We start from the raw sequence: 23193 nt of genomic DNA, 5'->3' as shown, positions 1-23193 counted from the left end.
TCCCAGATAAGGATATTTCCAATTTGCCCGTTAAATAATAATACTGTACTAACGTTTTTTTTTTTTTATTATAATATTTATAAGAAAAATTTTCTAGATTATAAAGTTAACAATTACAACAAAAAATATAAAATAAATTGAAATATTAAATTATCGAACACTTAGATACGTATTTAATGCAATTACTTTTTATAAATTTTACAATATTATTCATTAAAATAAATATCCATTAGTGATTAACACGAAACTTAATCTATAAGTTGCGGTACGTATACACGTTCAACGCAACCGTGACAAAATAAATATAATAAATATATGTTTACAATAAAAATCGGCAACAGAAATAAAATCTTACATTTGTGACCAAAATAGTTTACTGACTGAAAACAGTTATTACAGAATGGCCGAAAAGGGTCCCACGCCCCAGCTACAAACTATCAATTATTATTATTGATCGTTTATCGATCGTCGTACCCGTAGTCAAGCTTATTTCCATCGCTCGCTGACGGTGCCCGAGCACTTTGAACTGCGGCAAAGACACTTCGTTGGACACGCCCACCGAGTTTGGTCCCTTATTCCATTTATACCTGATGTCCCTCATCGTGTATCCGACTAAAAATAAGACAGAAAAAGAAAAACACTCGTCAGATGAAAAACGAAATTTATTATTACACATCATAGGTTTTTAGATTTATATTATCATATATTTTAAAACCGTCATTCGTCGTAGCTAGCGCCTAGCATATTATTATTATACAGTTTAAAAACAACACCGTTTATTTTTTATATAATATAATATACGTGGTGGTTGCTATTTGTACGACAACGGTTTGTAAAAAAAAAAAAAAAATTATTAATCTTACAGCTCTCAATCTCGATGTGGCACAATTGTCGGTCCATCGGGAAGTACTGCAAATTCATGGGACATGACGCGGTGATGGTTAGGCTGTGAAAATTAAGAATGAAAAAAAAGTAAGTATATATTGAATTACAGATATAACATTTTAGGATGCAAAGAAGGAGAGTGAAACATGGGTTACGGAGAAAATTTCCCAGGAATATCAGAAATGGTTGAAAATGGAAATTTATCAGAGCCCTCTAGTACTTATTATTATAATAATATAATATAGTCGTGATGCATTATGTAGTTACCGAATGCTCCGCGTTATGCTCCCCGAATGGTGTATCCGGATGAATTCGTTACTGGTGGTCGCTATGTGGAAGTACGACTGCTTCTCGTTAACGAAGAACGTGTCAGGCACCCAGATATTCTTGATGAATTCCGATCCCACAGATAGGGTCTCGACACCCTGCCGCTTAGTGAACGCTAACCGGGGATCGGTCCAGAACTGTCTGAAGTAAAAGTCCAGCGTAAAGTCCTGCAAAATTCGCGAACAACGACGGTGATAGTGAGTATATGGTAAGTATAGATATTTTAATGTGATCTATTATATACGCGTATTGGTATATTAGAATGATAATATAATAAATTACTATGATAACAGTCTTGTAAAAAGTACGTTTTAAAAGTATTCAAGTACATACATAGATACTCAAAAAAATAATTTACATCTAGGTATTTACCAATAACTTTATATTTTTTGATTATATTTTGTTTTAATTTAGAAGCCAAAAAAAACCACATTTTTTTATTATTGTTTTACGTGATTCAATTGAAAATAGAAAATTTAATATGAAAAAAATATTTAAAAAGTTGGTAATTAATTTTAAATTTGGGCACTTTTAAAAAATATTGAAAATACCTTATATAGTATTATTTAAGAATTATTAGAATACTTTTACACGAGTGCTCTACAAGACTGAGTTTATGAAATTTAACGATAAACTACGATCTACGATCGTCTAAGTCATTGGTCGGCCGGACCTGATACGATCAAACGTCTAAAGAGATCGCGAATGGTTCTTGAACAGCTGATTGATCAAAAGATTAGCGTTCCTTCCGGTTCTTTAAGAATTTTTACTCGAATTTAACTCACCGCTAACGACAGAGCTTAATAATAATGTGTCGGAAAGTTCATAAAACTACAAGTCATTGTAGTATTCTACGTTGAAGTAGGTTTTTTTTTTTAATTGATGTGATAACCGTAACCGTAAGTTATACGTAAGCGGAAAATAAATTCATTTTTTCAAAGTCAAATTATACGCAGAAATTTCACCAAGACGTTTGAAAGTATCCAAAAATATAGTATTCATTACTACTATAATATTATTGTCTAATATATATTATATATCGTAATGGTAACGATACGTAACTAATATTTTCGTTCGTCACAATATTATATTATGATTATACTATATAAGTGAACAAATATTACTGTGAGATCAAGTATAATAATAATAATAGTAATAATAACAATAATAATAATAATAATTAATAATAATGATAATAATAACAATGATAACAATGTAAAATACAAGTATAATAGATGGGTAAGACATGCAACAGGGCTAAGAATTAAAATGCACACGCTAAGGTCTTTCGTAGGTTTATCGTGCATTATTATGCATAAGTATGTGTGTATAATGTATATACATTTTATGCGCGGTGATGCTCTCGTCGTAAACGAACCAATATCTTAGCATACACGAAGAATTTTTTTCAAATCAATTAATTATTTGTTTTTTTTTTTTTTTTTTTTTTTTAAGCGTTCAAAGACGTGATGTTATATCATTCGACATTTTTTTTTTTTTTTTGGTCGTTCAGTATAATTTATCCTTAAAGCTTAAAATCGAAATACCCCTCGTATTTTCTAAGATATAAAAACGACAAAAGAATCACCTTATTGAATAATATTTTATAATATTGTATACTTCCCGCAGATTGAAACAGTTTTAGAACAATTGTTCGTTTTTTATTTTAAATTTTTTCGACATCATGCTTTGACGCGAAAAACCATGGCGTGTATTAATTGCAATCTACGTCATGCATCAAAACATGCGATATCATCATTTAATAATATTATACATAGGTAATTTTACTGTGTATCGTTATATTGTCTGCTATTCCACATAAATCAAACAAATTGTTTATTGTATTAGGTGTACCAGTACTATAACATTATGAACGTTCAGTGTTCGTTCATTATGATAATAATTCATTTTCATTTTTTTATCCTTTTTTTTTCTTAGAAATTTTACCAAGACATCCGTAAGTTTAAGTTATGTTTGAGGGAAGGTGTTTGGTTGCTTGCTTAAAGAGAAAGAGATGGCGCCCGTATTCAAATTTGCGACTGTACGCTAATTGGAATCACCGTCTTGGTCCACTTGCGGGCCACTTAGCGTTCATAATAACAATAATAAACCTACCCATAGTTCATGATAAAAATAATCTTTGTTTACATATAGTATTAAACCATAATAATTTTATGAATTTTCCATTTTATAAGATTGAAGGACTGCGCACGAAAATAATTAAGGTGTTTCGGAATTGTCGAACCACAAACATCGAACGTGATCTCTTGGTATTGATAGAATGGAAAATATATTTTGCAATTAGTAAACGTGAAAATTTAAGGGATATTATACGTCAGATTTTGAACATACTTCTGTTAAACCACCTAATACATCACAAGAATCACAATCAAAACAAAAAATGTGCTAAAAGTCTCTTATAGACAGTATGATAAATAATACATTAAAGCCGAGTTTATAGCTACATCGTTGCCGTGTCGTGACTTAAAGTTGAGCTAGGCCCAATTCTGGAAATTTTTCAGTAAATCGTGATTAATGTAAACTATTATGACAAGAATCAATTAAAATAAGATAAAAGGTACACTACATAATAGACTATACGTAGCCTTTGATCTGACTTAATACGACGTAATAATATATAAATACACATATCAGGTTTCATTTGATAAATTAATATATTGTCGTTACATAACAGTCAGTTTATATTGTAATCCTCGTCTAGATTTTAATTAAAATATTTTATCGAACGCATTTATAATTTACATTAATCAAAAACGTTTTATCCAATTGCACAATAAGTACAAACGATTCAATCCGTGTCGCGTCTCCAAATATTAAAATATACAATTTCATTTTACCTAAATTATGATAGATACGCATTCTATTTTTGGTCGTGAAAACAAATATTTATGATGAGAATATGTATTTTTTAATACCAGACGGTCACGGTTTTTTTATCTGTTGGTTTTCGTGCTTAATTTAACGTTTTTACGTTAAATATTATGCTAGGAAAAATATTACGAATTGAAACTTGAATATAATTATAGGTACTATAACTTCAAATACCGAAATGGGCAACGATGACATAATAAGAAAAATAAGTTTGTGGTCGGTGTCAATAAGGACCTTTATTTATTCATTTTTAATTAAACTCATCACCGAGAATACATGTGAAATTAAATTCGGCCGGCTACGGAAGGATTATTAAAAAATTACTTTCTGTGTAGATCGTAAATTTGATACTCCAATATGCATAAATAAGACTGGCAATTATTAACGATTTATAAAATTAAATTAAATTTAAATAATGAAGTTTCTTTTAACTAAGTTACATAACGTTGCATTACATTTTTTTTAAATGTAACTTTCATCCCAGCGAATTTTTTTATTACCACGATATGCGAGTTATTAATTAGAAAATCAATTTAATTATTATGTAAGGTTAATTAACTTAATATTTTTTCTATTTAAACCTTATTCAAACGAGATATTAAAATTAGTTAATTATAGCCTTGCTAATACAATAAAATGCCTGTAACACGAATGACTGTTATAAAATCATGCTGTCCGGGATTTTCGCTTGTTGACAATGACGTCATTTTTATAAACTTTTGCGATGTGCAATAAACAGTTTTGCTAGAATCCAACACGCGCAGAAATAATATACAAACGCAAAATCGGTGTATATTACACGCACATTATATAGAACAACTCGAGTGAAGGGTGTTTGTGTTTTTTGACACTCGGTCGTTGGTGGAACGTCTATTCGATGTACAAACACGACCTTAATCGGGGGTTTAGAGCGAAGGGAAAAAAATATTAATAATAGAAAGAAACATCACTCACAAGCGTTTCTTTACTCATTATATACATAATTTTATTATATATATTTATTTATTTATTTACGCTAGACGTCATTATATCATGTAACACACCTTTCGCGTCCATCTGATCGACGATGAAATTTGATCGACACGTTTTACGTATGACGTATTACGACGATAAACATACTAATATAAATAGCATAGCGTCGCGCGTGAACAAAAAAATGCACCTAAGAGGACTTCGACGACGGAGATCGCGGTCTCAGCTGAGTGCTCGTGTCTCGCCAAACAACTATGATCGAGCATTGCCGCCGACGTGCACGACTTTATTATAAATAAAATTATAATAATAATGTTATTACGATGCATGACATCGTTATTGGACCCATAAAAGAGTCGTTATAGCTAATGTACACAATGTATAACGGCGTGTGATGTGATCGCAAATAACAGTGTGACGCGCACCGTTTGCGTCTGTGTACATTGTATAAATCATGTCGTAATGCAATATTATTATTATTATTATCTTATAATGATATGTGTTGTTGCATTGTGTTTTAGGCGCCGCGAATTCGGTCTAGCGTGATATTTCTGTACTGGTAAACTTTTCGATGGCGGTGCAATAATAACGAGACTCGAGAAAATATTGCGACAAAAGAAACTAATAATAATAATAATAAAATCCAACAAACCCACACGTATATTATAATATACTACATACATATTATGACTATAACCATAATATATATTACGTATACCGTTATATTATCATTGATGCTATTTTTCGGAACATTGAACGGAGTTATACAAAAATACATGGCGCTATTTCTCACAACTTCTCGCATTTCAATAGTTTTCTTATGATAAGATATCATGACGATTCGAGAATCTATAGTAATGGATAAGCGTGTTTCACAAATTGTATCAAAGAGCATTAATACCTACTGAGTATCGAGTAAATTTAATCACACAAATTTTGCCAACGCCCTCGTCACCCTAAAGGTTTTGATTTTTTTTACATTTTCAAAAAGATACTTACACTATAAAAACAATGTTCTCTCCAAATTTTAAACAATGATAACTGACAAACAGAATTATTTTGGCGGTTAAATAAAAATTTCAGAGTGAATATTTGGTATAATATATGTTTTTTTTTACCGTCATCTATCTCGCTCATGTGTGAGTTAAGTACAAGATTGTAATTTGAAAAAAATTCTAAGAAAAATTAAGGGTGTCGCGTTCGACTCGAAATCTTGATGCGGTCGACTTGTGACCTTCCTTGTTAATAGTTAGAACGTATTGGATAGTTTGAATTTCGCTTCGTACAGAATCGTTTGCGTTCAAAATACAATTTTAACGGGATCACCACACTAGTTTTTGTGGCGTTCCGGTTCGTATATTATTATTTTAAGATTAGGTCCAGTGACGGCGATTGATCGACATCGGTGCTTTTGAAAATGATTTAATAATGTACGTCACGGGGACCGTTCGCATAGTATTATGAAGGAGAATAAATAATTATACGAGTCAGGGTTTTTGTCATGAAATCATGTTCAATGCCATTCTACAGAACAAAAAATAATTATTTGGATATTTCTGCGGAAAACTATCGTAAGTATTACATTTTTATACAGTTACACATGTTTTGATTTCGTTACACACGTTTTGTATAACATATACATGTATTATATTATTATTATTTTCGTGACCGATCTTCTTCATATTATAGTTATGTATAGGAAATCTCTTGTGTGGTGTCATTCAATTCAGTCTCTCTTTGAGACGTGACAGATATTTTGGATTATTTAAATTAAGGAATTTCTAGAACTTAATACTACTTTAATATGTAGTTTAATTGTTCGTCAATCATCGGTAGCCTCCAAATTGATTTCCGGTCAGTTTTCATAACGAAATATTATTAACAGTGATGAATAGATAAACTTCCTCGTCATGATTTTTACACGCTAATGGATAGACTAAAGAATAAAAAAATGTACGTCAACAAATAATTTACTAAGCAATATAAATACGTATTAAATCAATACAAATCGTGTTTGTACTATCACAACCTCCATTTCGCTATAGCTCAAAAAGTACGTATAATTACCGATCGAGCTATATTATTAATCTGATAATAATAATTGCTTGATCGCTGACTCGTTCATAATAATTATTAAGTGTCGATTCGAAGTCACACTACAATTATGCAACGATAATAATGTATACAATAATATGCTGCGTCAATCAAACATTTTCTTTGCAAATAATGTAGACTGCCATTGATCATTGATTTTTTTTTTTTTTTAATGAAACGAAACATAAATGTATTGCTGCGACGGCATGTAAAATCGTTCCGATTCGGTAGTAACCATTAAGCACAAATAATAACCTATAATATTGTTACTAGCCATCCCTCCCATTTGTTTTGATCAACTTCGACCACTGTACAACATACGATATGATAGAATTTATTATTTTAGTTTTGATAAACACATGTTATCAAATAATAACAAAGCGTCGTACGCATATTATGGTGACGCAGATGGTTATGTGGACACCGCAATTGTCAAGCACCAGAATTGCATGCAGGGAACGTCATTTGGTTCCTTTCGTAGTTTTCGTAGCGATTTTTAGTTATGACGAATCATAACTTAAATAATTATAAAGTCAATAATAACGATAAAATTGGCTCGCTAAAAAAACGACATTGTAAATAAAATATAATATTATATTGTTTCATGTTTCCACGAGTCGTTCAAACATTATGTTTTGAAACAAAATAATAAGCAAAAGAAAGCGTCTGTTCAAACGGACGTATTATTGGAACACAAAATAATAAAAACAATTCAAAAATAATGATAATATTATACGCCTGTGTATGTATATATATACATATGTATACAGTATGATCAAAATTTCGTTTTCCAGCAATGTTCTTCAACATGAATATTCGAAATGGAGAAGAATATTATATTATTATAATACGATTAAAGCGTTAAAATAAATGCAATAATTATTGCTTGAGAGATTTTTTTTCAAACTCCTCTAAATTAAATCTGATAAACCATGTAATATAACAAGCTTAGAAACGAGAATATACATTTTTAACGTAAGAAATCAGGATCTTTATAAGTTGTTACTCAGTTTCATAATTTTTGATTAATATAATAACATATTTCCATTTATACGATTTTCTCAATTTTGCATATTTTCATTAGAAAATTGCCGTCGTGAATTTTCGATCAGCCTGTTATACGTATATACAGCATACATATAAACACATAATATTATGTAAGCCTTTAAATATGTATGCGTATTACATACATATATATAATATATAAATATTAATATTATATTTGAGACATATTATAATATCGATTAATACAACATAATATATTATACGAATATAGAAACACTCTTAAAAATAAACAAAATCATATTATTTCGTATCATATGATTAATGTCAAAAATTTAAAAATAACAAAAACGTTTTAAAACAAAAAAAATATTTTATTATTATTATTAGGTTATTTGTACCATGAGTACTTCGGACACGGAGCTTATACTGAGAACATACATGGTGACTCCGACCTCTACTGGGGGACCTGCAATGATAGGTTAAAACGTCAATACTAATTATGTATGACTATTCCACAAGTATACATAAAAGGGTTTATTTTTCTATGTATTATAATATTAATGGATTTACAATTTCAATATAGTATGATTAAAAAAAAAATAATAATAATAAATAAAATAAAAACTAAACGAAAAAAGAATAAAACAACAAAGAATTTTGTTTAATATTTGTATCGTTTAGAATTACAAATCTCATATTTTTACCTTTATTCCCCTCTGATCCCGTTGACAAACATAATCAACCTAAAAGGTTAAATGTCGTATTTTAAATATCATCCATAAAATTTTTTTTTTTTTTTTTTGAAATTTTTGAATAAAATCATCAGATTCAGTCGCGAACGGATCGACTACTGAACGTGACATATTAATACAATCCGCACATACATAATATACAATATAATACAACTATTTTATATACCTATAGCTATACTTGTGTTCTAACTATAAACGTACACTCGTGATATGATACATATAATCGGAGTTGAGTTTTTTTACGTCTGTTCAAAATTCCACAAGTTGGATGTCATTATAGACATCGTTGTCAATAGCAGACATCGAAAAGATAAATTTTAAGGCTTATCCAATATTATTGTATGAGTATCATTGAGCTCGTATTATATATATATATAGCTGTTTAAAATGTCAGTCAAATAAGCGTGTATTGTCACAAAAGAAATTTGATATAGGTTTACCTGTTTCATATCTTTTAAAAATTGGAATATTATTCAATACCATCGGCAAGAACTAAAATGATGTATTTATAGAAAAGTGTAGATTAAGTCACGATGTTGAGTTTTTTCCCCGTGATATCAACATTTTCGAGATTCATTGATTCCACTATGTGCGTTATCTCATGAATTACATTTTGTTTACGTGCTCTAATTACAAGCTGAAGATATACAAGATTACAGAATAAATAGTTTAAAATTACACCGGATTTCATGAAATTTTAGGTTTAGAACATAAATATAAAGATTTCTGCAAAACTACTATATTACTAATATATCTTAATTTTATCGGTTGTTATGACGTAAATTATTTGTGAACTTAGACAGATATTTTATTCATGTTATGAAAAGTAAATAATCAGTGTCAAATTATATGGCTAAATATATGTTCTGAAACAATATTTTTCTCAAGTTTAAACAAAAATATAACAAAATGTTTATATAGTTAAAAAATACTGTAATAAACAAAAAACAACAGACTTGTTTTTCAATTTGTTCTTAAAATGTATTTTATTTATTGATAATGGAAATAACTAGGATAGAAATCTAATACAATTTTAACAGTTTTGTAATATATAATATGTATACTTATATTTGGTTGTTATGCATATCGGTTATTATCACATAATTTTCTTGGTCTCTTGAACTTTAAGATAAGTTAATTTTACTATATATTATTATTACTTCCTATGGGATTGAATTTTGAAATATTTCCACTTACTACGAATTAATATCATTGAATAGATAATAAAATAAGACATACAAATTTTTAACTGAAAATTAATTTAATCCCTTTTGCCTTCTCCTTTTTTTCATACCTAACCAAAAATCAAACCACAAAAATTTCATAGTTTTAGATTGATTATTCTAAAAAATAAATAGATATATATTTATTTTATTATCGATTATTATCAATTTTTCAATATGAAATTAATTTATTTTTCTTTTACACTTTTACGAAAATCATTTAACAAGATATCAATAATATTTAAATTAAATTTTTTAATACAAAATAAGAAACTGTAAATTTACAGTTGATTGCATTTAAAAAAAATGATGACCTAATCTTTGTTTTAAACCTTTGTATGGTGTAAAATTTTACTTAAAATAATGTTTAGTAGAGTAAGAAATTTATTATATTCTATACGTTTAATATTATAAATAAAAATCTTCTGCAGCGTGAATGAAAAAATGCCGAACTAGCCAAAACTAAAATAATTCATATAATGTAATAAATAGTAAAAATATAAATTATTATGTATTGAGTATTGTAAGGTAATTTTATGAATAAATATTTCTTTATGAGCACAGTTTTTTCATATAAAAATAAAAATACAAATCAAATAGAATAATATAATATTGAAAAGAGAAAAAAGTTTACAAGTGAAGGTTATCGAAAAGTTTGGCCCGTTATTTAGCAACCTTATATAATATGAAAATTGAAATGTCACCCCTTTATCACCAAAATAATAACATATTTTATTTTGGTCAATTTCATTCCGTGATTTTTACTTAATGATTATAAAATTATTTATTGCACGCATTCATTTATCTAAGTGCATCGAACTCGAAACTTTGATTAGTACAATATTATTATAATTTATTTTAGAGTGCTTTACCAAATATGCTCATCCCCTTTTTTCTTTAATAATACAGTTGTTCAAAACCTTTTTTTTTTTTTGGAACTTTTTAATATACTTAGAGTACTTTGTAATAATTATGAGGTTTTATATGAAGATACAAACTTTTATTTTTTTTAATTTGAGAACCTCCTTTTCTACTTAAAATATTAAATGGATAATTTTCTGAAAATATCGACTTAAAAAAAAAAACAAACTTCAAACAAGTAGTTTTTGAGTTTTTTAATCTTAACAATCTATAATAATAATAATAATAATAAAAATAAAAATAATAATAATAACATGTTTGAAAGATATAAATAGGCAGTATGATAATTTTAAATATTTAGTTATTGATATCAATTTATCAATATTTATAATTTGTTAAAATAGTTTGATATTATAATACATATAAAATATATTTTTTTAAACCATTTAAAATGATAACTATTCTTAACATGTTATAAGTATTTTAATAACGAAGATATTTCGTTTATATTTTGAATTAATACATAAATATTTTCAAAACAGTTTACACCTAACCATGTTCAATAAAAAATCAGAGTTCTTATTTTTAAACTAAATGTTTGTTTCACCACAAGACACACAGTAGTAGAAAAAATCTCAATAATTTTGAATTATGATCTTAAGTTATATGTGCATTTTAAAATTCTAATTAAATCAATTTTTGAATATATGCAGTATAAACTGCGAAAATTGGGAAAAACATACTAAGTGAATCTCTCTGTATAAGATAGTTCTGGATGATTCATTTTGGTTATATGAAAACTTGTTGAGCCGTTGAAAAAGGAACGTGGGTGAACAAGTCTGATGGAAAAATTTACGCACGTGGACAACAAGTTTTTTTTTAAATGGATTTTTTCTGCCACCGTCCACGTTATAAAAAAAAAAAAAACCAGTTATTAACGCTTGAATTAACTGTAGGATTTTCATAATATTTTCTTTCTCTAATCTCTCCATCGCAATCACTTCCACTTACTTATTTCAACACCGTTTCAATGTAACTCTGTGAGTAATGTGAAAATAACACACATACTTAATCAAATAGTATAACCCTGTAAATAATATATACATTACAAAATTATATTATCTCACTGTTTTAACTACCCTACTACGAGACATATTTAATTAATTTTACTGAGGGCTAAAATTTTCGTACGTGTTATAACAATATTATTGCATTCATCGAGAGATAGGTCCTATTTGCATACATACAGAGTGATTGCTAGGTAAGTATTAATTTTAATCATTATCTATAGGTAATTAAAATTTTATTTTCAAGATCTTTTGCTTGGAAAATTTGTAATACAAGTGAAACCAACGTTTTGCTGTGGCTTATGACGTTCTTCTCGCCATTACAATAGTATATAGTAATTTATTGTCAAAATTATTATCAAATTTTGATTTCAAAACAGAAATCCGTGCTCTTAATTTTGTTATATTATTGTACTTAACCTGGCTTATTAGGTAAACGACTTATCTGTACAATTTAAACGGTTATAAAATAAAAAACTATGGCTTATCTGAGAAATAAAAATATTTTGCAGTAGGTTGGCCGTTTAAAACACAAATATTACTTACGAGTTTACGACCGTTATTTATCATGTCTTTAGAGTTTGTTGTTAAAAATCATCATCAGGTATAAAATGTATTAATCGATTATAGCACAAAATCGATCTGATTAATTTACAAAAATATTATTCATATCATGGTTCATTAATTTGACACTCCAAAGTGAATGCCATGATATTTTAATTACAAAATAATAAATATCAATATGTTACAATCATATAAACTAACAAGTTCAGTGCTTATAATTTGTGAACAGAACGTGTGAAAAAATGTGACATTTTAATAACGCAAAGTAATAAACTCACATTACCGTGCTATAATATACGTTTGCGATTAAAACAAAGACGTTATAATGTTGCTATAAATATATGTATTGTGTATAATACTATGGGCGTACCATTATTGAAAGTTTAAAGACATCAATAAGTCACTACACAACTTTTTATGAACAATATATTATGTGTATAGTTGCGTTTTCGGAAGAGCAAAAACATTATTAATTTCACTTGTGTTCTTGATCACTTCGATATGAATACATATAAAAAGGTAGGTACTGAAGGAATGTTTTTTTAGCAGTTTTTATAATTTTAGCTGTTTGTATTCGACGTGAATAAACGTTTCAAGATTACTACATGTAAACTAACGATAACTTTGGGTACACTGAAAAACCGAATTTCCATAAAAAATAAATCGTTTATTATATGATATAACATCATATTAGTAATCCGTCATTTGACATTCACGTTTTTGTACACGTAAAAAAGCTTATATCGCCACTGGACACTTTTTCAATACATAACAAATCTAAATAGTTAATAATTGTGGTCTTTAAGTATACCTATTCAAAATTTCTAAAAATCAAAATTTGAATTGCTGTAGAAAAAAAATGGAGGTGAACATTTTTTGTAATGGTGGTTCACATTTTATATATAATGTAAAATATAAGCTTCGATTTTATAATTCTTTTTTTCATCAATCCTGTATACGCGCACAGAATCAATAGTTAATAGTTAAGGTATTGTAATAATTACTGTATCATTTTCTGGAGCTTGGTTATTGTCAATTTTCCATCAATTTATTAATGGTTGTGGTGTACGGCGAATATTTCGCGTTCTAAAATCGTATTGACCGACCGGTACTATGCGACCGAGTCCTGGGAATTCGTAATAATTGGCCTACGAGCTATTTATAGCATTATCATATACACATAACCAACGAGTGTATATCGTTATATTTGCCACCGAGGGATGGTATGACGTGTTATTAAATTATTATTTTAACGGTAAACAAGTATTAAGCATTGTATGAAAAAAAAATACATTTGAAAATATTGTTTTTCATAATTTTAATTATTTAGGTAAAGAAAAAAATATTAAAAAATATATAATTATGTGATATATATATATATATATTTTAATATTTAAAACTTTGAACGGATCTATAATTATATTGGTAACGGTGTATTTTTTTAGTGTATCTAAAGATAAAAAAAAAATTCTAAGAGCAATACAATAATTGTATTAATAACTGTTTTGTTAACTGTTAAAATAATCACCATGTGTATGCGTTTTATTATTAAATAATAAGGTGTACTAGCCATCTGATATATTGTTTTTTTTCTTAAACGAAACCGATGACGTTTCTATTTATTTTTATCTTTATTTTACCTATCTATGAATCTGATTTTTTTTTTTTTAATTTGACTTTTGGTTCCTTCTCATCACGAATTACCAAACATGAAACAACTGTATATTTATAATAAGAAATAAGACAGACAATTTCTTATAACATACCATTATATTATTATTTTTAACTTTTATGACCGAAATAATAATAAAAAAAAAGTTAACACATGGTGATATATTAAGTGGGAATACTCATTCTTAGAAATCTACAAAATCTTGAAAATTATCCAAATCAAGAAGATTAAATATTATATCATTATTATAAATAAAAAATAAAGTAATTATCGCACACAACCACGGTCGAATATACAAAACATAATAGGATTTACCAAGCATATTATTATAGAATAGACGGTGATGTCCATCATCTTCAACTCGGATTCATACAACATATATGATATAAATATACATTTATAAACATATATAATAAATATATCTATTTATAAATATACAACTCCCGACAGTATATTATATTATTATTATTATTACTATTATTGTTATAACGAACGGCTTCATATTCGTTACAGAAAGCATGATATATAACATTATAATACACGACGTATGTAATTTTACGATGAAACGTTGATTAATGTTTTTCACCATTTTCCCGAAACGTTGCACCAGGGGCCTACCCGAGTTGTTGCGCATTTATACAAGGTACACTGCGTTATTTATGTTATTAAGTAATATTATATGCTAAATGATTCCAAAAATGATCATCCGACATCCGGCACTATGATTGTATTTGATAGAAGTGCATTATTTTTCGTCGCGGTCCAAAAACAACTGCAAAATATCGGGAACCGGAACCGAAAACTAACTTATATTTATACGCCATGTCAGTTTTGTTTTCTGCTTTAGGTATTAAACTCGAAATATTCTCATAGGATTATGTTAAATTTGAAATATTTTTGTAACGTACGATTTTGTATTGGCGATATATACCGTATCGTACATAAGTAAAAACGTGTTTTAAAAAATTAACAAAAAAAAGAAATGTATTAGTACGCAATAACTCTTCCTGTCATTAAGTAGAAGAGAGGAAATTAAGCTTTTGATGTAAATTTTTTTTTTTTTTTTAATCACATTATGAAATCAATATTTTTATACTAAGACATACTTTATGTCTATTTTTCGTTTATTATCACTAATACATTTTAAACGACACGATCAATCGTAATTTATGTACATATACGGAGTGATCCATTTAAGTTTAACGTGAGATACTTATTATTTAAGAAAAAATACTTATATTATTGAAATTATTGGCATTGGAGAAATAAACACTGATACGTATGAAATATACTATTATTACGATATGTTTTAAAATGTCGGCGAAAACGAATATGGTGTTTTCGATTGAAATTTGATGAGAAAATTAATGTGTTTACGTGTGTAAATATGTAATCATATAGCATTGTACATTATTATATTATTTAATAATAATATTATGTATTTAAAATATCATATTGTTTTCTCTACCCATAAGATGTTCGTGCCACGTTACGACGAAGTCACTGTTCGGCGCTACTATAATATATAATACAACCCGTCGCCATCCATACGTAACGATATTATACTATTATTATTGTATTACAGTTTTGCGTATTACCGCACTGCAGACTTCCATCAAAATCGTGAACAGCGTTTCTTTATTATACATTTTTAGATTTTTAGATTTGTTGAGTCCTTGTTCGTGTTATTTTATCAAAACTTGGGCCAAACATAGTATGTATCATTTAGAAGTTTAAGACCATAGTAGATGGGTATGATATGACAAAATTATATAAAATATCGTTTTACTAAAGAACGTACCCGGTACACGATGGCGCTGTTATATGCGCAGAGATCCAATGCCACTGTGAGCGAAAATTGTAATTATTATTATACAATATTATGTTGTCATAAAAGATATTTTGATTTTATTATTATGATATTACAAGATGTATTATAACAACTGTCGTCACGATACCTCAAAAAACCTTCGTCGTACATTACTATTAAACATTTGGATGGCGATCCTATGAACATTGTACATCATCAAAGAACAGAAGTGGTATACATTTTTTCAGATCTTTTGTTTAGCTCTTTTCTATTTCACTCTAAATTCATATGGAAATTTCTCAATGCTGTCTGATCTTGGCGGTTTTCCTTTCGGTGTTTTACTCTCATTACACTTAACGTTGCTATTGTTATTACACTTCCATCAACCCGATGACATACGCATTACCGGCTCATTCCCATATTGAACTCTTACACATTTTCTTTTTTATAATTTATGATAAAAAAATAGGTTGTATTTTTTCTTTGAAAAGATATACAAATACATATTATAACTATCGTCAAAAATATAGTTAAGAGGGCTTCTAAATTCACAATAATAAATTCTGTCAAAAAAAGATTATCTATTATTCCATCGTTGGCTAAAACGTTGTGTATAATATACTTAAAGCTCGTACAGTTAATAATTATAATTGTTTGAAATTGTGTAAACATACTGATACTAATAATTAATCGAAATAAAATGATCGGGCCAAATGCACTAGGCCATAGTGTCCAATACTTTTTTCACGTTATTTCCGAATAATAAATATGTGATGTTTGTTCTTTGTTACTCTAGGACTTAAGCTACAGATTTAATTAATAATTAATAATATTATTAATACTACAAACCATTATCTTGCATCTAATCTGGCGCAATGTATAGACAAAATAATTATATTACTGAGTCGGTATAAACTAGTTGTTCAATGCAATTACAACTGTTTACGAATACGACCACTATAAAGATAACGATTGTATGATACTGATAATAAAATATTCAATCACCAACATTTATTAAAAAAAAACTCTTTACTAAAAAATTAATATCTTGATATTCACGCAGGAAAATAAATACATGACACGAATAATAATTATAAGATGCGTACCTACACATTTCATTTTGTACATCGTTGTCAAAGATTATTATCCTTAGAAAAAAGAACAAATAACCGAAAATCTATTTTCTTTAAAGTTTTAAAAAAATTTTAAAAAGTCGAATTTGAATAAATTCATTATTAAAAAGAAAAATAAAGGTTATTACAGTCGATAAATTTTCCTATTCTTAAATTATAAATAAATTGCCAAGATGATAGAACAGAAACTATTTTATCAGACTATTCATCGCACTATATAAAGTAATAATGTGGTATAAACATAAAAATGTAATAATATCTTTGTGCTTTAGAGAATTCATACGATGGAATAATAAAAAAATATATATAAAACCTCGTGAAATTAACCCAATGGATTTTATGAGCCGCGAGTGCGTATAAAACTGATCGTTTTATGCTGGTGACGCGATTATAAGGGGGTAAAAAAAATCGCACGGCCATCTAACAAAGGCGCTGTAGTTGTATACCATAGCTATATAGTACCTGTATAACCTGTATACATAAGTCTTTAATTCGTTACGTGTAGTTACAGAGGAAAACCGTGACTCATTGTAATAAAGCGCTTACAACAATAAGTTTTAAATGAGAAAATATATTTTAAAAAACGTGTATTATAATATTTATTATATGACTATTATTCGACACTCAACCGCGAGTGTCGTTATTATATATTTTCAAAAGAGTAGAAAAACGATCAGAACACGTAAACTCGTTTTTATTTTTTTAATTACGAAATGCAAAAACCACCATCGCAGCACTTAAATGTATATTATATAAAATAATAATAATAATGTACCTACTAGTATAGTCTGTTTATTTCCCCGCGGCGATAGCGTTTTGACGGCTTATTCTTCTGCATTTCTGAATCGCGAGTTGACCTAATTACGGTAAATAGTTTCTCATTGGTTGTTTTTACATTATGTTAACTAGTAGACCATCGGATGGATCGGCTACCAACACGTCATAGGTCGTACGATACAACGTGTATGTCACTCAAGTTTTCGACCAATACCCACCCAACTATGGAACAATATTGTAGTCTCTAAACGGCCACCATATATTATAAAGACTAATTTACGGAGAAACTATTTTCCATCATTTTTGACATAATATATAATAATATGTCGGTCGAAAACCAAATCAGGAATGTTAAACGTCAGGGAAAAAATAATCGCACAGACAAAAAGACTGCTGGATTGAAGATTTTTTTCAAAATATTGTTACAAAAATATTAAATTGAGAAAAAAAGCTATTGACCTGGACGAGATCAAACGCCTAGACGCAAAAATCGACTGAAAGAAGACAGAAGTGTGTCACCCTGTAAGTCTCATATATATATATATATATATATATATATATATTTATATTTTTTTCATAATATATGTATTCGTCGCGCGCAGGTTTCCATTGTAATAATGACACAGACCAACGCAGCTGCTGTACAGGCCATGAATATCAAACAGTCGGCCGCGCTCAATAATGCAAAGCCATCCTCGTCCGAACATAATATCATACGCACCTACGTCCGACTTTTGGACGATACGAAAAAGTAGCATATTTTAGGCAGCAGATGTGAAACCGTTGTCCGAAGAAAAAATCATTCACTTTTGACTGTGAATTTCCAAGAAAATATAAAATATTATATTGAACGCGAGCTTATATTACATATTATTTATACAATCCTAATATTGTAAACGTTTATAAATGATTTTCTCCGTGTAAAGTTTTCATAAAACATATATATATATATATATATATATATATACATATATGACAATAATAAAAATAATAACACCCATTTCCGTTGGAGTGATATTTTCCAGGTTAGCTAATGTTTTGATTGATTTTTGTTTTCACCGGAAATTTCAACCACTAAATCTTCGCTTCGATATAAAAGGTGATAATATTCTTTTAACCTTTTTTCTTTACTATCAACTACTTTACTATAGATTCATCGTACTTATAGATTATATTATACACAACTTTATATTTTACGAGCGGTGAACGACACTGCTACTATTTCCGATTTTTATACATAAACCCATATGGTTTTCAGATACACATACCATAATTTTGATGGTTTTATATACATAAATGTTTATGTTTTGATTTTATAGATGCATCATCAAATACGGGGTGATTAATCTGACTTGCATCAATTTTCAAAATCAAATTTAAAGTTAAATTGCATGAGATGCTTCGCAAAACTCAATATGTATTATATTTAAAACCTCATATAATAGCAGCTAGGTACTGTAAAAAAAAAAATTAACACATTATATTTGATTATTTGATATAATGAAAAATATTTACTTTTTTTAAAACATCTTTTCACACAATTTTAAGTCATTACAAAGCAATATTTTCACTATTTTCATATTTTTTAATCGTTATTGTTTTCAAAATATTTTCTCTTTTAAATAAATTACAAATATTTTTAATTGCATACTTTGAAACAAGATATTATTATTCATGGTATGTTTTTATAGATTTTTTTTTACAAAATTTAGTACGAAACCCAAATGGTATAAAAACACAAATGTCTAACTAGTTATAGAAAATAAGTGTGTAGTCAATTTAACGGATTGCATCGTTGGTGTTCTATACTTATCATTTATATGACGTACAGAACGCGTAAAAAATATAAAATAATAGTGTATATAAAAAAAAAAAAAATCGACTATCCTTATAATATAATATTGTACACGTTGCAATATATTATATTGTATGTTATATGTATATTGTATATATGTAGCTATTGATAATATTATTATTACGCAGTCGGTTGGGGTTGCTCGCGCCATAGAAGACGCAAGATCCGTAAAATGCGGCGGCGGCGGCCACTATTAAACTTCATTGGTATTCCCACGAGAAACCTCACGTGTTATTATATTATTTATAATATACGGATGCGAACATCGTCGGATTTACATAAAAACGTACTAAAACGCAAATGATTTTCTGCAAATACCGTTTCACCGCAATTCTCGGACGGCCGCCGGCTGGCGCGCGGTGCAGTGTATACCACGTACCTTATGTACCTACGTGTGGTCCGAAGCCCATCAATAGATCAATACGGTGATTTAACTAAAATATATTCTCTACAAAAGTACAGAGAAACGGCGTACGAATTCACTCCCGAACCTGTGACGCGCCGCGAGTGTGGGTGGTGTGGGTGCGTGGGTACGTTGATAATATATAGGCGCGTATATACTATATAATATACAACAGGCAACGCAATTGGTAAAGGTTATTCGACACCGCAGTTATCGTTATTTGAATAGTACCCACATCATGCTATAACAATACTATTGTAACGGTGCCAATAATTGTTTTCGTGTCCAGGCGTTGGTCGATGGTTTTTTTTTTTTTTTTTGTTTTATCATATTGCATTTTAGTACAATATGAGTACATTCAACATTTCAACATTTTAGTGAGACACAGTGCTGTTTGTCAAGTTGCAATCCGATATGAATATATATATATATATATATATATTAAAGTATTTCTATCACAAGACAATTTTGCTGTGCATTGAGAAGAAGAAAGTTCTAACACTTATCCCATTAATGCAGGTATACCTCAAAGAAAAATTCAAGTTCCAATTCTCTATGACATATTTATTTTCGACAATTCACTTTAGAATGTAACATACATTCGCAGATGATACTATCCTCAAATCCTGACACTACTTACTCAATAATTCACTCCAAGAACGCCTAAAAAAACTCCAAAATTGTTTAAAACTCTGGAAAAGAAAAATTAATGGAGAAAAATCAACCTACGTAATATTTACTATACGCTTCATCAACGATCTTCACTTATCAATCAATATCAATACAATTTCCCCAAAAAAATAATACTAAATATCTAAGCATCTCTCTAGACAAAAAATTAACCAATAAAATCATTATTACATATACGCTTACACCTACGTGTGCCTTTTATATTATGCATTTTGTGTTAAAAATGTATTTATTATATGAATATTTATAGATTTTAATTTTTTTTTGTAGTTAAAAAAAAGTATTTCTAATGCTTTTAAAATTGTACAAACGATAATGTAATAAGGAGAACGTTCATATCAAAAAATCCTTATTTTATCTCATAGACGTATAAATAATGCTACTAGTATTACATAGGTGCTTATGTATTTATAATAATATTAAACACGCAAAGGTGTGATATTGACAAAACAATATTTTTTAACAGCCGCAAAATACATCACTCCTTTACATTTTATACGCTTTTATCTGACTCTATTCTGTCCATTTATAATATGTACATGTCTAAGTGTACATGCTACGCGTAAAGCTCACTACAATAATAAAACCTGTTGCGTTATCAAGTGCAGAGTGTGTTAGGATGATTATCATACAGTTTGTTTTATATTAAATTATATAATACTCTTGTCGTTGTTGGTTTGTAAAATAAAATTGTAAAAATAAATGTATACACATATATATATATATATTATTACGAAATTTCTTGGATATATTTTATTACACTAAAAAATATATATATATATATATATATATATATATAGTATACACCTATATATAGACAACAACGATAAAACGACAGTCTACAACGTGCTTCAAACCCAACGTTTATGTATTACAACAAAGCGTTCCAAATGGTTTGTAACATAATAATAATAACAATAATGAGACTAGATGAGGTTAATGATTTAAGAATATATTCGTTTGGATGCAACTAGTTCAGCTAGAATGATAATATAATATAATAATAGATAGAGTGTATTTAAGTTACTTAAAAATGTTTAAATTATAAAAAAAAAAATAATAAAATTAATAATAGTAATAAAATAAACACATTATAATATAAGTGGTCCGATATGCATAACATTATTATATAATGTAGTTTGCTTAAAAATATATATTTATTGTACCATTTGCACTTCAGACAACGAGCTGATGCTCAACACGTACATGGTGACACCGACTTCTACTGGAGTACCTGAAACCCGGCAGATTAAAAAAAAAAAAAAAAAAAAAATCATAAATGATACGAATTATTGGAAATTTTCTGAAGCTGCGATAATATTATACACAAATGTAACATACATTTTATTGTACGTATCATCATGGTATATATGTGTAGATATTATAAAACACGTCATATTATATTGATATACATTATATTGATAATTATATCAATAATATTAAATCGACAAATACTTAACCGTACATTGTCAACGTATAATTCGTTTGTAATATAATACCGACAATCTTATAAGTAATAACTAAAGACTAAAGAAACGAGACTAGGTGCCTGTAAATATTATATTATAACTTATAACACTAATAAAATAAACCTACAATAATTTCGATGTCTGAGCTAAACAATATAATATACGTTATTCGTATATTTTAACTCGTTTGCAAATCTATATATCTATTATTATAAGGCCAGTATAATGCACATTGTGACTTGAATTAGGCATATATCTTTATAAACCAATATTAAAATATCGTTCGTTTATGATTATTTGTACGTACTAAACTGGATTTTTTCTATATTTTAATTAAAAGTTACAGCTCGAACGACGTTAAATTTAAATTTCATTTCAATACCTGCTCAAAGACGTCAATATTTTTACTAAACGATCAAAAAATATAATAAAAAAATATATTTTCATAATATTATCGACACACACGCACGTCAAATGCGTAATGTTATGTAATACGTGTAATATAGTGTAATGGGACGCATACCTGTCTGAAAATTATCAACGGGCCGTAGCGGTCATCGTGCCATTAAAAGTAAAATAATCATAAAATGTAGAAAATAAAGTATGACTTTCGAACTACTTAGATGTATTTTGAAGAAAATGTGAAGAGAAACGTTTTTTAACAAGTACCATATAATCTGTTGTAATATTATTATATTGGACAGTTCTATATGTATTAAAAATGGTAATTATTGTTTGACAA

At 28.1% G+C, this 23193-nt stretch overlaps 1 protein-coding gene across 4 annotated transcripts in view; it reads right to left on the bottom strand.

Annotated features, from left to right (window-relative positions):
* The window catches only part of LOC112597619 (gamma-aminobutyric acid receptor subunit beta-like), a 47008-nt gene that overhangs the window by 6830 nt on the left and 16985 nt on the right, over positions 1 to 23193 (bottom strand). For 2 of the 4 annotated variants that reach the window (XM_025343730.1, XM_025343731.1), the window contains exons 3-6: positions 8574 to 8641; positions 1153 to 1379; positions 864 to 946; positions 475 to 612 (exon numbers count right to left, since the gene is read on the bottom strand). In XM_025343730.1, the coding sequence (XP_025199515.1) occupies positions 475 to 612; positions 864 to 946; positions 1153 to 1379; positions 8574 to 8641 (516 nt within the window). Of the gene's footprint in view, positions 1 to 474; positions 613 to 863; positions 947 to 1152; positions 1380 to 8573; positions 8642 to 8879; positions 8919 to 22148; positions 22217 to 23193 lie in introns of all 4 variants that reach the window. The other 2 variants (XM_025343732.1, XM_025343733.1) reach the window with 2 other exon arrangements.

Source organism: Melanaphis sacchari, unplaced genomic scaffold (genome assembly GCF_002803265.2).
Source record: "Melanaphis sacchari strain LSU unplaced genomic scaffold, SCAv2.0 Contig42_pilon_pilon, whole genome shotgun sequence".
Classification (NCBI taxonomy): Eukaryota; Metazoa; Arthropoda; class Insecta; order Hemiptera; family Aphididae; genus Melanaphis; species Melanaphis sacchari.
This window is presented reverse-complemented; position numbering and strand designations above follow the sequence as displayed.